The sequence below is a fragment of the Eptatretus burgeri genome, chromosome 3 (genome assembly GCF_056783735.1).
Source record: "Eptatretus burgeri isolate ZD-2024b chromosome 3, Ebu_testis_v1, whole genome shotgun sequence".
Taxonomy (NCBI): domain Eukaryota; kingdom Metazoa; phylum Chordata; class Myxini; order Myxiniformes; family Myxinidae; genus Eptatretus; species Eptatretus burgeri.
In genome coordinates, this window is record NC_140963.1 from 13676997 (window position 1) to 13691481 (window position 14485).

The following is a 14485-nucleotide window of genomic DNA, read 5'->3' on the forward strand; positions in this document are numbered from 1 at the left end:
TTTATGGTCTTCGGTACAGGCGTGACGTCACCAACCACTGCCTATTGGCGCCGGGTGCTCATGAGTGGTGTGACATCACATACCAGGCTCCACAATTGATTAAGTAGATGGGGGAGGATGGAAACAGAGGAAACGAAAGAACATGCAACATATGAAAATACAGATGGATGGTGGGAAAGATGAGGAACTATACTACGTGAATGATCCTGACAGCCTAATTGGGGTAACCCAAGACCTATTCTCACACTCATTAGAAACTATCTGAAACCCCTTTACTCCCCTAACCCCTCCCCACAAGGAATGTTAGTCACAATCATTTTAAACAGACCTTACACAGAAGTTTTCTTATTTGCCATTACGTATTTTAAAGCGAATACAAAATCCGTGGGCAAAAGCTTCACGCAGTAATTCTAGCCTCAGCCGGTCAGAACATCTGGGCTAAGCCCACATTCTTGGGAATCTGAGCTCAGCAGCTTAATCCGGCAGGCAGTGAATGTGGCAATATCATCTCGCTCACCTGCGATTGAAAAATGGAACGAATGAAAATGAAAACATACCACAAAGGTTTTAGTCCAGCCTTGTGATGCTTCATCTGTGATGACATGTTTTTGTTTTTTTATTGAAAAAAAAACAGATGAAATAATGACAATTCACAACAACAAAAATTTAAAAGAAAAAAAAAAGAAAAAAAAGGAAGCACTCATTTTGTTAGGAGTATTAATCACACCATTCCAAGTGCACTAAACAATTCAATATAAACAGAATAAGTAATTTAACCCGTACAATGATGTATGATAAATGTACTGCTCAAAATAATTCAGGGTAATGTGTTCAGTTCTGAATCTGGACACGTATTCACCATTGATTACAAGATTTATAGTTAGCCTATAAACAGAAACAAACTCAAGTTAACCTGGAAATTATTTTGAGCAGTGTACTTTTGAAAATGCCGAATTCCAAACATACAAATAAATATGACATTCACAAACGCACGTTGTTGGAAAGGCAAAAACATTGCAAGTTAACGTGGATCACTGGCTGGCAATTTTTCCGATCATCTACGAACGATGGCACTGGACTAGGCACTGGACTAGGCACTGCCGGAGGCACAATTTGGTACTGTGTTTCGAGCTGAACTTCATCGATGGATCCAAAACAATCTTTCTTTCCACAACAAACAGGGTCTTGAACCTTCACAAAGTGTTCAAATAGTTCTGCTTACCAAGATTATAATCCTGTGTCCTCATGCTGTTACAGACACGTAAAGCCTTCAGAGTCGAACGTCGCTCGTATAAACAGCAGGGTGTTGACAAAGTTGCTCAGAAACTTGAACTGCAAAAGTTACAATGTACCGATAAATTTGTGCACTGGGGTAAGAAAGAGTGACAAGAAAAGGTAAAGCGAAAACAAAAGGGAGACAAAGGAGGAAAAATTCCTGAAATATGTTGGTTTATACCCAATAAAACCCCTTTGTGTCCATAAATGGACCATCGACAAAAAAACAAACAAACTACAAGTCACTGCAGCTCGCTTATCAAATAATAGCAAACAATGATTCGCCAATTGTTCTTTGATTCAAAGCCAAAATACAAATTGATTACTTAAGCGACATACACAAAGCTGTTAGTTACAAAGTATTTTTTTTATTTTTTTGAAACAACCGAGATGGAGTTGTCCAGCAAAGAACACACTTGGTGCTCTTCAAATATTTTTATTGTCCTAAGTCATTGTCCAGGTGTGTATTCACGTGGTGCTGCATCTCATCTTCATTTCCAGGCCGCACATAGATGACAATGGTGCAAATTGGGCATGTCCTGGCAATGAAAGCAAACTCGTCGGTACCAATGGAGCGAGGTGTCAAACATATATTGCCAATGTCTTCTGTCGAAGGGACCTGCAAATGAACAGCCACACAATCATGTGGTTAGAAAAAAATTTTCAAAGAAGATACTGCACGTTTGTTCAGCCTCATTCAACAGGTTATAAGCAAGAAAAATCAAAAATAAAACTAGAACGGCACTCAGTGGAGCACATACCTCCGCCAGGCTGAACCGTTTCAACTTCGTATCCCACCGATAGGCCAGATCAGGATCCGTACCCGAATCAAAATCTAATCCGCTTGTTCTTGTCACCGACCCAACTCGTCCACAAAATTTTGTTATAATCCGTCTCTAACTTTTTGAAATATCATGCTATATAGTGTTTTTGGTCTCATCTCTCAATGGCAAACAATCACTTAGCAAATTAAAACATTCTAGTATATGAAATAAAATATTAAATAAAATATATTTTAAACAATATTTTAAAAAGTATCTGGATCTTCTCTAAAATCGAATCCATTCGTCTTTAACACACACCCAACCTGTCCACCAAGTTTTGTCCGAATCCATCCATAACTGTTCGAAATATCCTGCTCACAGACAGACAGGGGTGAAAACATAACTTCCGTTCCACCTTCGGTGGTCGATCCCATGGACAAGAACCGTAGCACGAGAGTACTGCATTGAATTTGACCAAGTTGTAAAATTCTGACCAAAAAAAAATCAGCTTCAGTAGCAATACGGTAAAGTTTTTAAATGCTAAAGGAAGGCTCAAACACATATTACACGAGGGACAGACATTCAAAGACAATGTACTTTTATAGGAAATATACAATGACACAAAGAGGCAAATGAAAATGAAAAGTACCAATAAGTTTTGCCGATAGTGGTATAATGATATTTGCCTGTCATGAGTGTGAGAAAGATGCAAACCGAAAAGATTCATGGATCTGAGAAGCAGCAAAACTGCCAATTACAGAAGGTAAGGTCACGTGACTGCGAACACGACCCCATGTTTTTCGAACAAACGTACGAATTGTAAATAATCACGATTAAACCATTTTCTTGGTCTTTAGTTGAAAACAAATATGGACCCTTATTTTATTGATCTTTGTTTTATGTTATATGCCTAATTGGCATGACTGGTGTCGTCGTTTTATTCCACAAGCCGAAAACAAGATTTAATTTTTTTTCCTCGTTTGAAGATACAAAGCCAAATTGATTCTATAGTCCGGTCAATCGGCGGTTTAACCTCAAACAAACTCCAAGATTATTTATTATTTACTGCAACAAATACAGAAAATAATATTAAGCAAACATGTAGAAAAAAATGCAAAAAAAACCTACTTTGTGGAACATGGGTTATTTCGACATAAAAATATCGAGTGAAACACAAGGGTATAGCATTCCCTGTGCAGTCTGTCGTACAAACCAATCAGACTTTTGTCCTTGCACATCATATCCCTTCAGAAAATGATTCTTGTGGTCCACTCCTTGGCAGAGGATGAAATAGTGTCGCTAATATATGCCTAATCATTATTCTAACTTATTCCACTTTTAGAAATTGCACACAAGCTTCACGCCCAAAATTTGTCGGATAATTATAGGTTACATGAAAATTTTGGTTGCCCACTCCTGATTGATGCCAGCACAAGCATGCACAATGGCACCAGCTTCAAGGTAGCGCATCGGCTGCATCTACTTACGATCAACACTTCATTAACCAGAGAGTTGGTGTCAAAGCCACCCAATGCTCACCTGTTTATACATTTATCGTTTTTAAAAGACTAGTCTAATAATATTTTTTATAAAGCATTGCAGTGAAGTCTGATCCAAATAATTTTAAAGCAATATATGTATTTGTGTATTGTAATCAGTAAAATATACCATCAGAGATGGGGAATCCCCCACCATTGAATGAAAAAGGTCATACATATTCCAGATAATGAGAGAGGTGAATTGGAAACAAGACACCATTTGGTCATCATCTCGAAAAAGTTCCCCAGGGGTGAGGAACGTAGTAACCAAAAATAATTAAAATCAGATAAGCAGTTTTCCATTTATTACAAAAAACATTTTTTTTCAAAATGGCCGCCCCAGTCGGCCATCTTGGATCCGGCCACGCCCAAAATCAATAGGGTTCTTCCTTTTCAGGTGGCACATGTGTGACCCAAATTTCAAATCGATATGGCAAACAGTTTATGAGTTATCACACTCAAAGCTATAAATGTTGACGCCCGGACGGACGGACGGACGACCTGGGTGACAACAATATCCCCCTTCCGCCACGCGGCGGGGGATAAAAAGTGTGGTAGATAAAAACATAAGAAAGGAAAAAACTTGCACCAAAAACTTTAACATTTTCACGCTCATGCTGACGCTGATGCCGGGGTTATCACTATAGCTCTCTGTTCTTTGAACAGGCGAACTAAAAATGACTCTTCTTGAGTTGATGACAATGGATACTCACATTGTAGTGATGAGCATTTATCACACTATTCATCAATCCAGACGCTACAACCTTTGACTCTATCAAGATATCTTGAAGCCCGGCATCCCCAAATCTCTTGACAATGCATGCCAAAGCGGTTCTTGCTGTGTGAAAAGCTCCAAGGGGGGGTCACAATGTGGTCCATGTAAACTGGCGTCTGCCATCTGATAGTTTGAGCTTTTGCACAAGTGGCCCCATCGGGCTAATCTGCCAGCGAGCTTTGTGGGGCCATGCCACCTCATCGTTCGTGCCTTGATCTTCCTCCCTGGAGATAGTGTAGTTCAAAGGATTATTGGACCAAGGAGGGATAAATTAGTTTCAAAGGGTTTCAAGGGGCAGGAGTGAGAAATGCGATATCTGACGATTTTGCTGGTATCTGCGTATCCAATCTTTAGCGCCAGTTCTCTCTTTTTCTGGGACAGGCTCTTCTGTCTGGATGGGAACGCACCTTGCACCCTGCCAGTCCAAAGAGAGTTGAAGCTCATTGTTCCCAATGTTTGGAGAAATCAAGATGGATAGAAAAGAGAGGACTCAAAAGAACAAGTTTGAGCAGACCAAGACTGGCACACCACTCGTGAAGATCACTGCAGCTCAAGCAAAGACTCGCGATGCAATTCCAGAGGATCAAGGTGGTCGTCACAATGCTTACGGTCAAACTGGGAAGAAGTCGAATCGAGAAAGAAGTCAAAGACCCTGAAGATCTAATTCACATGTCCTTTGGCATCATTGCATCCTCGAAAGTCTGCCTTGACCATAAGACTGCTCACCAGAAGGGAGATAATGCATTCTTCATTTCAAGAAATTCTATCATTAAGCCCCGCAAATACGATGACCCGCAACATATTAACAAAAGGGTGAAGGCCAAATTTGCCGACATGGAAATCAAAGATGCCGTCAGAGAGTTGGCATCTTGCTGGAGGCATGCTCCACAATCAGCCAAAATAGTGAATGCACTTAAAAAGCCAATCATCCGGCTGCCCCACCAGACCTCAACCGACCGGTTGCGCTCGACATTAAATTGGTCGCTCTGGTAGTTCTCTCTGAGCATTCTGTTCAGACCTCAGTCAATCTCTTTCCATCTGGGTCAGCTGCGGGCCTTTATGTGCTCAGACTGGGTTACCTTCAAGCTCTCCTGGGTAAGGAATCTGCCGAAGCGGGGGTACGCCTGCTCACTTCGCTCACCCTGTTCATTAACATGGTTCTGTGGGGGGGGGGGGAGATTCTGGAAGCCGTGCGTCCTTTCTTTTTTTGGTGTGAACCTATTTACTTACACCAAGAAAGATGGCGTTGTTCGCCTGATTGCAGTGGGCAACACATTTCGCCGACTTACGACCAAAGCTTGAGTTTGATCTTTTTCTGATGAGCTTCGTGCTGAGCTAAGTCCTGTCCAGTTGGGCTATTCAACCAAAGGTGGGTGTGAAGCAGCAGATCACACTGCCGGTCACTATTTGACAAATCCGCCTCCAAACCGAGTCTTCCTTAAGATCGACATGTGCAACGCGTTCAACTGATTAAGGCGTGATTTTTTTTTTTGCGTCTGAAGCACGAAAGCGCATCCCAGTATATATTTGCTCATCTGGCAGGCATGCACTAAGCCTTCAGTCCTATTCTACGGTTACAAGGCCATTCATTCAGCAATGGGCATCCAACAGGACGATCCTTTTGGACCTGGCCTTTTATCCCTGGGCATTTACCCCATAGTTAGGGGGGGGGGGTTCAGTCGGAGCTTAATATATGGTACCTCGACGATGTATCATTTGGTGATAGGCCAGCGAAAGTGCTGGCCAACTTTAATAACATCATTGCTCAACTGACCGACATTGGACTTGAGATCAATGGCAGCATGTGCAAGCGAACTATTCTTAACCACACATTGCCAGACAACTGCCAACTTGCCAAGGCCATACCCAAGGCAGTCCTCTCCAATATCAAGATTATCCCGACCAATGATGGTACCCTTCTTGGCACTCCGATCTTTTTGAGATCATCGCCCAAAGCCATCACCAAGAAGCACGATGATTTGATTCGAATGGCAGACTGCCTGGAGCTAATCGACACACACGAAGCATTTTTTTGCTCAAAAATTGCTTCACCATACCCAAGCTCCTGTATATCTTGCGTACATCCCCGTCCAACCTGAATAGCACACAGCTAGGACCTTTTGACCATACCATCCGCAAAACTGTTGGCAAAAACTTCAATGTCACTTTCGATGATATTGTTTGAATGCAAGCAATGCTTCCAGTTGAGCAAGGTGGTCTGGGTTTCAGTAAGGCTACAGACATTGCTCTCCCTCGCTTCATCTCCAAAATGCTGGCTGTCCGCTCCTTGGTTGATGCCGTTCTGTCCCACGTAAGCGGTTTGGCACAAACGGGGAAGTTGGCAGCGGCTGCGTCGACATGGAGCTTGGTTTATGCAGATGCCTGTGAACCTGATGGTCTGTCCTGGCTCAGCCAAAAAGCAAGGGACATCGAGACAGCAAGTGTGTCATTTGACAGTCTGATGAACGGGACAGATCAGGTCACCAGAGCCCATCTTTTGGCCGCAGCAACTACAGAGAGCGGGACATGATTCCACACAGTCTCTGCCCCTCTGTGGAAACATCGCTGATCCAGGGTCCATGAGGGTTGCGGTTGCCCTGTGAGTTGGAGCGAGGGTCTGTGAGCATCATAAGTACCGATGCTGTAGAATAATGGATACGCTCGACCATCATGGTCGGTCATGCTGTTTTTGCGCTGGTCATTCACGAAGACACACTGCCCTGAACGACGTGGTGAAATATGTCCTTCACGAGGCAGGGGTACTATCTATCTTGGAACCCCTTGGTTTATATCGTGGTGAAAGAATATGCAGTGATGGCTTGAGCATTGTCCCCTACAAGAACGGGAGAAGTCTAACTTGGGACTGCACCTGTGATGACACGTTTGCCGAATCCCACATCAACAACACAGCTATTATGGCAGGAGCGGTGGCCACCGATGCGGAAAACATGAAGTTCCAAAATCCGCTGGCCTAAGTTAGTCCTCCATGTTCGAGCCTTTCACCATCAAAACAATGGGGGTTGACAGCCAATCAACATCCCACATCATCAATGACATTGGCAGAAGGCTCGCAGCAACCACGAGTGATAGGAGACAACTGGCATAGTTCAAGCAACGGCTGAGCTTGGCTGTCCAGCGTGGAAACGCCATGAGCATTTTGGCTTCGGCACGGGAAACAAGACCGAGATATTGATATGTATCTTTTGACTTTTTTATAGTTTATTTTGTACAATCAAACACATTTTAATAGTTATTATTTTTGATCATTCTTCTGCCAATAAGGTACCACTATTCACTAAAAATAAAAACAATGTCTGGAGGCCAAAGTATTGTTTCTACAACTCGCAGTGCCAATGTCATATTTTTAGGTTATAAGTACCAAAACCACTTTCTTGCGAATGTTGCTGATGCAGTGACCCTGAAAATTTGAGAAGGAAGTATGGAATTTGGCCAGAATAGATGCACATTCAAAGGAACCATATGATCCAGCCATACTCCATGCAACGTACTTCCTACGAAGCATCAGGATTGAGTTTATGGGTAAATCAAATTCAGATAACACAGCCAAAAAAGACAACTCATTATTGGAGGGAGATTTAGACAAATAATTGGAGTATGGAAGAATGAGGAATGGGGGAGGACACATGGCATGCACAAGATGGATACAGAAGCAAAAACGATGGATCATCCCCTCAGGAAGGAAAAACTATAAATTTGGAAGGAGGTTGGCTTGAGGATGGGAGGAGAGGAATGGGGATTAATGGGAGTAGAAAACATCATTTTTGAGGATTTGGAGGAGGTGGGGGGGTGATCTGAGATAGTGGTGAACAGTTGTCTTAAAGACCTGGAGGGAAGAATGAGATTGAAGAGGATGTGGAAGTTGGTTTCACAAGCTGAGGAAAAAAGGAAACAAATGAGTGGTGGTGAGCAGTGATCCTGGATTTTGGGAGTTTCACCAGAAATTACCTGAACCAACCTTACCCAGCTGTTCCTGGACTCTGTGTCCTTTTCTCCTGACAAGGTTGAGAGCTTGCTGTCAAACTTCAACTCTGATTCTGCAACGGGTCCAGACGGCATCAGCCCCCATGTCCAAAAAACCTGCTCTGCTGTTCTTGCTCACACGCCCTCTGTTCTATTGACCCTCTCATTTGCTCAAGGTCATCTGCCATCTGCTTTGAAATCAGCAAACATTAACTCTCTGCATAAAAAAGGTGCAAAAAACAGATCTCTGCAACAACAGACCAATGAGCCTTCTCCCAATCATCAGCAAGGTTAGGAATCAATCATTGCTTCAGACATTAAATCCTTCCTCTTTTCTCCATGGAGTTGATTTCCGATCATCAATTTAGATTCAGACGAGGTCACTCTACCCTGGATATGCTGCATCTGCTCTCCCAACAATGGATGCAGATCCTCCATGCCAGACATTAAATCAGAGCAATCTCCTGAGACATATCATGTGCTTTCCATATGGTGTGGCACCCTGCCCTACTCACCAAACTCTCTTCCAATGGTATCCAAGGCCATCTCCACTCGTGGCTCGCAGAATTCCTCCACTGTCGTCGTCAACATGTAGTCCTTAATGGAGGTCTCCCATCACCTCTTCCTGTCCAGGCTGGAGTTCCTTAAGGCAGCGTTCTGGGCCTTGTTCTTTTTCTGGTTTTCATCAATGATCTCTCCGACTCTCTGGAAAATCCTCTTCATCACTTTGCTGATTACTCCACCCCTGCCCTACCATCTGTCATCCCTCAGGTTGGCAAGGAGCAGACTCCCCACTCTCTGCAGAACTGGATAAAATCACAAGCTGGTCCAAAAGGTGGAACACGTCTTTCAATCATGACAAATCTAACACTCTCACTAGATCTCTACCAGAGAGTTGGTGTCAAAGCCACCCAATGCTCGCCTGTTTTTACATTTATCGTTTTTAAAAGACTAGTCTAATCATATTTTTTTCTAAAGCATTGCAGTGAAGTCTGATCCAAATCATTTTATAGCAACATATGTATTTGTATATTGTAATCAGTAAAAAATAGTGTGGTAGATAAAAACATTAGAAAGGAAATAACTTGCACCAAAAACTTTAACATTTTCATGCTCACGCTGACGCTGACGCTGATGCTCACACCGGGGGTATCGCTATTGCTCTCTGTTCTTCGAACAGGCGAGCTAAAAAAAAGGACTGTCTGGAATCCCCCCTGTCCCCCAATCTACTTCCTCAACAATCCTCTTGAAGTCCTTTCATTCCAGCTTCTGGGTCTCACTATCTGCCATGATCTTTCCTGGGAAAGCCACATTTCCAAGCTGGCCTGCAAAGCCAGTCGCCGACTAGGCATCTTCTGCTGTGCAAAGTCCTTCCTAGGCCCACCTGAGCTCCTGACCACATACAGAGCTTTCGTCCACAGCCTGATGGAGTACTACTCTCCCCTCTGGGCTTGTGGTCCTGCCTCTCACTTTTCGCGGCTTCACACTGTGGAAACCAAGGCATTTAGGATCATTGGGACCCCGCAATGAGGCCGAGTCATTGGGTCTCTCACTCTCTTACCGCAGGCAGGTCAGTGGTCTTTCTGTATTCTACCATCTCCTCTCCAGCGTCACCCCCCCCCCCCCATTGCTCTGTCTGCGATATGTTCCCTCCATATTGACGCAGGCCCCTCAAGGTCCGCCAACAACCCCCTTCAGGTAAAACTACCAAAATCAAGAATCACTGCTCACCTTCACTCTTTCATTCCTTTTTTCCCACCTTTGGAAACATACTCCCTCGCCCTCTTTAATCCCACTCTTCCCTTCAGATCTTCAAAACAGCTGTTCACCATCATCTCTTATCTTCCCCCATCCAAAACCACAATCTTTTCTTCCCCGTTGATCCACACCAAATTCACCCCCTTCAAATTCCCTGCTTTCCTTCCTCAAAGTCCCTGTCGTGTAAGGACCTGAAAGTCCTGTTGTTTCCACCTTGTTTACTCTCTGTACCCCACTCCACCCCTCTGCCTTCCTCAAATCTTCTCATGTCTCTGTTCCCCACTGTTTTGTCCTTCCCTCTCCCACCCCTCTTGTCTCCTGCTCCCCTTGTTGTACATTCTGTTTGATATATCCCATGCAAGCCTCGACATTGGATATAAAAAGAAAAAAAATAGGGGGTGATGGTGGTCCATGTGTGCCCTGCAGGAACCTGGGATGGACTAAGAACAGAAAGAGCAGAGGTTGCAAGACCAGAAAGGGGGCAGATGTGAAAGTGATAGGCTAATCGACAGCTTCATCGCAGGAGATTCCAACAGTCTTGAAGGTCTTGGTTTCTACGACGTCAAGTTGAGCACAATGTCGGGCAGGGAACCAGCTCAGAAGAGAGCAGTGCTCCATCAAGCTTTGGATGAAAGCTTTGTAGGCGGATGAGTTCAGGTATACCAAGGACTTTGTACAACGGAGGATGCCCAGTCAGTGACTGGCTTTTTGTTGGCCAACTTGGAAATATAGTTTGCCCAAGAAAGATTACAGCTGACAGTGAGATCTTGGCATTTGAATGACCAAACTTCCTCAAGAGGATTGTTAAGAAGGGAGAAAGGAGGGCTCATCAGATGGTCCTTTTGGAGAGTGATGGAGAGAGTGTAAGATTTTTCTTGATTGAAAGACATATTCCAAGTGTTTGACTTGCTTATGATTTTGTCAATGTCTGAAGAGAGGATGTGGCAGCTGCTTGCCTATCTGAAGGATGACTGATGTCACTGCGGAGGATGGAGTCATCAGCAAATAAGTAAAGGGGATTTGGCAGACTCAGAGAGATCATTAATGAAGATCAGGAATAGGACTGGGCCCAGAACACTGCCTTGGGACACTCCAGTATTGACAGGGAGATGAGATGAAAGGATTTGTTAAAAGCCACATGATGGTTACTAGAGTGGAGGAAGTCAGAAAGCCATGTGTGGAGTTGGCCTTGGATGTCATTGGAAGACAGTTTTGAAAGAAAGGCAAGATGCCGTGCTGTATCAAAAGCACTAGATATGTCCAGAGACGGCACCGATCTCAAGTTTTACATTGTAAACATATCCACGTGTAGAGCAAATCTCCCTCCACATACTGGAGTATTCGGATTGGTTGGTTTCCAAAAAAAATAATTAGAAAGAGCTTGAGTGGAACAGATTGCGCTTGCCACAGATCGGTGATCCTCACCAACTTCATGCGCTTGGCTCAAATTAAAATAGGCACCAAAACACAAACGGGGTCACAGAATAATTTGGCTTTTATCCAAATGTTGTTTTTATTTCATTTTGGTGCATATTCGTTTTGAAATCAGTACCCTTTTCGATAATTAGCAGAATTGAATGCCATTCAACAGATCACTTGACTACCCTTTGACCTCATCTATTTCAATAACAGAGCACGAGTGCGCACCCAGCTTCTGGACGTGTTGGTGATATGTCCAATCGAGACCAAGATATTCCATTGAGCGTGCATTCTGAGGCAATGTTAGATAACCCCAGCTACTTTATGCCGAAAACGTTTACAACTGATCTATCATGTGATGTGTCATTGCTTTCATCGACGACCGCACTTATGGAATATTTTTCTCTCAGACAGCTCCAACTACAATGCAGCAGGGAAACACAAACTGACAACTATGACCCTGATTTTTTTTAAATCTGGGCTGCAGAATCAAAAAGTTGAATGCGGTCCTAAATTTTGGATATGACAACGCATCTTTAAACAAGTAAAAGTAAGAATGAACACACGATGCAATTAGCATGCACAGTGAGCTTGCCATGATGAGACATAAGAAAGCTAAAATGTGGATAATTAATCAAACAGGAAAATAATCAGGAATATGTAAAGCTTAAAGAGCAAAGAGATGCAAAATATAAATTGAGTAAAGTCGATGACATGCCATCGCAAATCACCACGCTTCCCACCTAAAGCAAAGTTGAAAGTTGGCAAAAAGTTCCACAAGGAATGACCCAATAACCAACTTTGAGTTAAAAAAAAAAAAGTCTTCTCTTCTGACCCATGTGACTAAGTCTCACCCCCGGGACATAAACCCAGAGATCAAATTATAATACCCCCCCCCCCCCAGTTGTTTATTTTTTCAAAAAGCATGGGGATAATTAATAAGGAACAAGAGTCCCATGAGCCTCAGATAGGCTGGCTTGTCTAAAGGAACAAACAATTGTTTGACACAAACCTTTACGTCTTTGCGTTCTTTTCCAATTTGTGGGAAGCGTGCAGGTATGTCGTGGTCCGTGTCGGTACCCTGATGTTTTGCGATACCTTTAGGCATCACTCGTTTTTCAATAGTAGATGAGCTGCTCTTCTTATTTGATGCAACACAGGATGCCATTGTTTCACATAACGCCTTCGGTTTCAAAGGAAAACCGCGTATTTCTTCACAAAGGTGTTCGTGAGTGGTGCTGTTTATGAATGGATTGAGGTAGTCTGAATCAGGTGGTGGTCGTTTTAAGCCAAGTATGCTCAAGGTATCGACCGTTTGCAAAAAATTTTCATTGTCTCCTGAAATGTCTTCATCGTGTTGGCTGGGCTCGGTATGCCTAATGCCGGTGTACATGGTTCGATTTTCACAAGCAGTTCTGCTTGGAGAGATGGCCACGGAGGAGGTAGTTTCTGGAGCAATGGCTTGAAAAGGTGGCGGAGGTTTCAGATCAGCTTGTGGGACGTGAATAATTGGCTGTTCCTCGATTTTGACTTGCTTTTCTGCCCAGGCTTGAGTTGCTGATAATTCCGTTTTGGCACCTTGAAGCAATAAAAACCCGTGGCTGGGAAATCTCGTGTAAGATGTCACCTGCAGTGCTTCTGAAGCCTCCAGATCTGTGCACTGTATTGGTATGGATTCAGGGCCTGCCAGACAAGAAGAAATTCACAGCTTAGCTATACACAACGATTTTCCAAATTAAATATGTGCTTACCACACCACTACAAAAACAATTGATCAAGCATAAAATAATTCGATGAAATTCAGGAATTCAAGTTTGGTTGAAATTCAAGTTTGTTGCGAGCTCTCCCAGGCAGAGGTTGTCAATTTTTATCTTGCCAAAACGAAGTTTTTGCAAGATATATTAGTCAGCTTGTGTTTTTTTTATTATTATTATTTTTTATTTGTTTGTTTGTCTGTAATCACGGATAAAAAATTTTGCAGAGCACAGTTATCATTGGAAATTTTTGTAACTTCGCATATCAGAGGCCGATAGAGGTCCCTTTCATTGCACAAAATTTTGAAGGTCAAGGTCAAAGGTCAAGGTCACTTTGTCGCAAATCAGGGGAGTCGACGAAACCCTTATTTTTTGAGTAATTTTGATCGGATTGTCTTCAAACTTCATGGGAATATAGTTCATGGTCTGGCGCTCAGCTGATTAATTTTTGGTGGCGATTGGCCTTGACCTTCATGGTTAGCGCCTCAGGTCAAACATATTTGACCCCAAGGTCAAATTTTCAAGTTTTAGGAACCATATCGTGTAGTACCTCAAATTGTACACCTCGAAGAGTGCTTTCTAGATATGTCAAGCTTGAGACATTATGACGTCATTTGGTGACGTTATGAGGCAAAAGCATATTTTTCATGGTTACTCTGTAGAACAATTCTCATCGGAATCTCTTGTAGGCAGATATTCCTCAAGGAGTCGCCCCTGGTGGATAGCAGCTCTGTTCACCTCAGTGTGACCTTAAAGAAGTCACACGTGGTCACCTTTTGGCAAGATACGGGTCACCCAGCGGGTAACATTGGGTTTTTTTTTTTAAAGCATGGAATCTTCTGCTTTTGTGTGGCCTGATCAGCTGACAAAGCAGATAATTGTCCTCATGACAGCCTCTTACACTTACAGGATGGAATGTATCGGTTTTTGTTATGGGTATGAGAACATTGCATTCTCGCCCATTGGGCGAACTTGACGAGGAGGGATGATCATCCACAAAATGGATGTTTCTCACACAGGTTATCAGTCATCAGCATGTAGCATATTCCGCACACGCTCCCCTTGTATCATGAATGATAAGCCCCTCCTCCCACCCCAATGGTCAGAATGCAATGTTGTCATACCTACAATAGTCTGACCTATCATCGAAGGAGTTGGTGTTCGGAGCAGGAACTACTGCTTTGTCAGGCTGCGTAAAGCTGAAGGAGGTAATGATTATTA

The 14485-nt window shown here is 43.1% G+C and overlaps 1 protein-coding gene across 8 annotated transcripts in view; it reads right to left on the reverse strand.

The window, feature by feature from the left end:
- Window positions 1–607: 607 nt before the first annotated feature.
- The window catches only part of LOC147029421 (uncharacterized), a 112125-nt gene continuing 98247 nt past the window's right edge, over window positions 608–14485 (reverse strand). For all 8 annotated transcript variants that reach the window (XM_085872467.1, XM_085872465.1, XM_085872461.1 and 5 more), the window contains 2 exons: window positions 12523–13193; window positions 608–1894 (listed from right to left, as the gene is read on the reverse strand). In XM_085872467.1, coding sequence (XP_085728593.1) covers window positions 1712–1894; window positions 12523–13193 — 854 coding nt within the window. In that variant the 3' untranslated portion in view covers window positions 608–1711. The remainder of the gene's footprint in view (window positions 1895–12522; window positions 13194–14485) is intronic.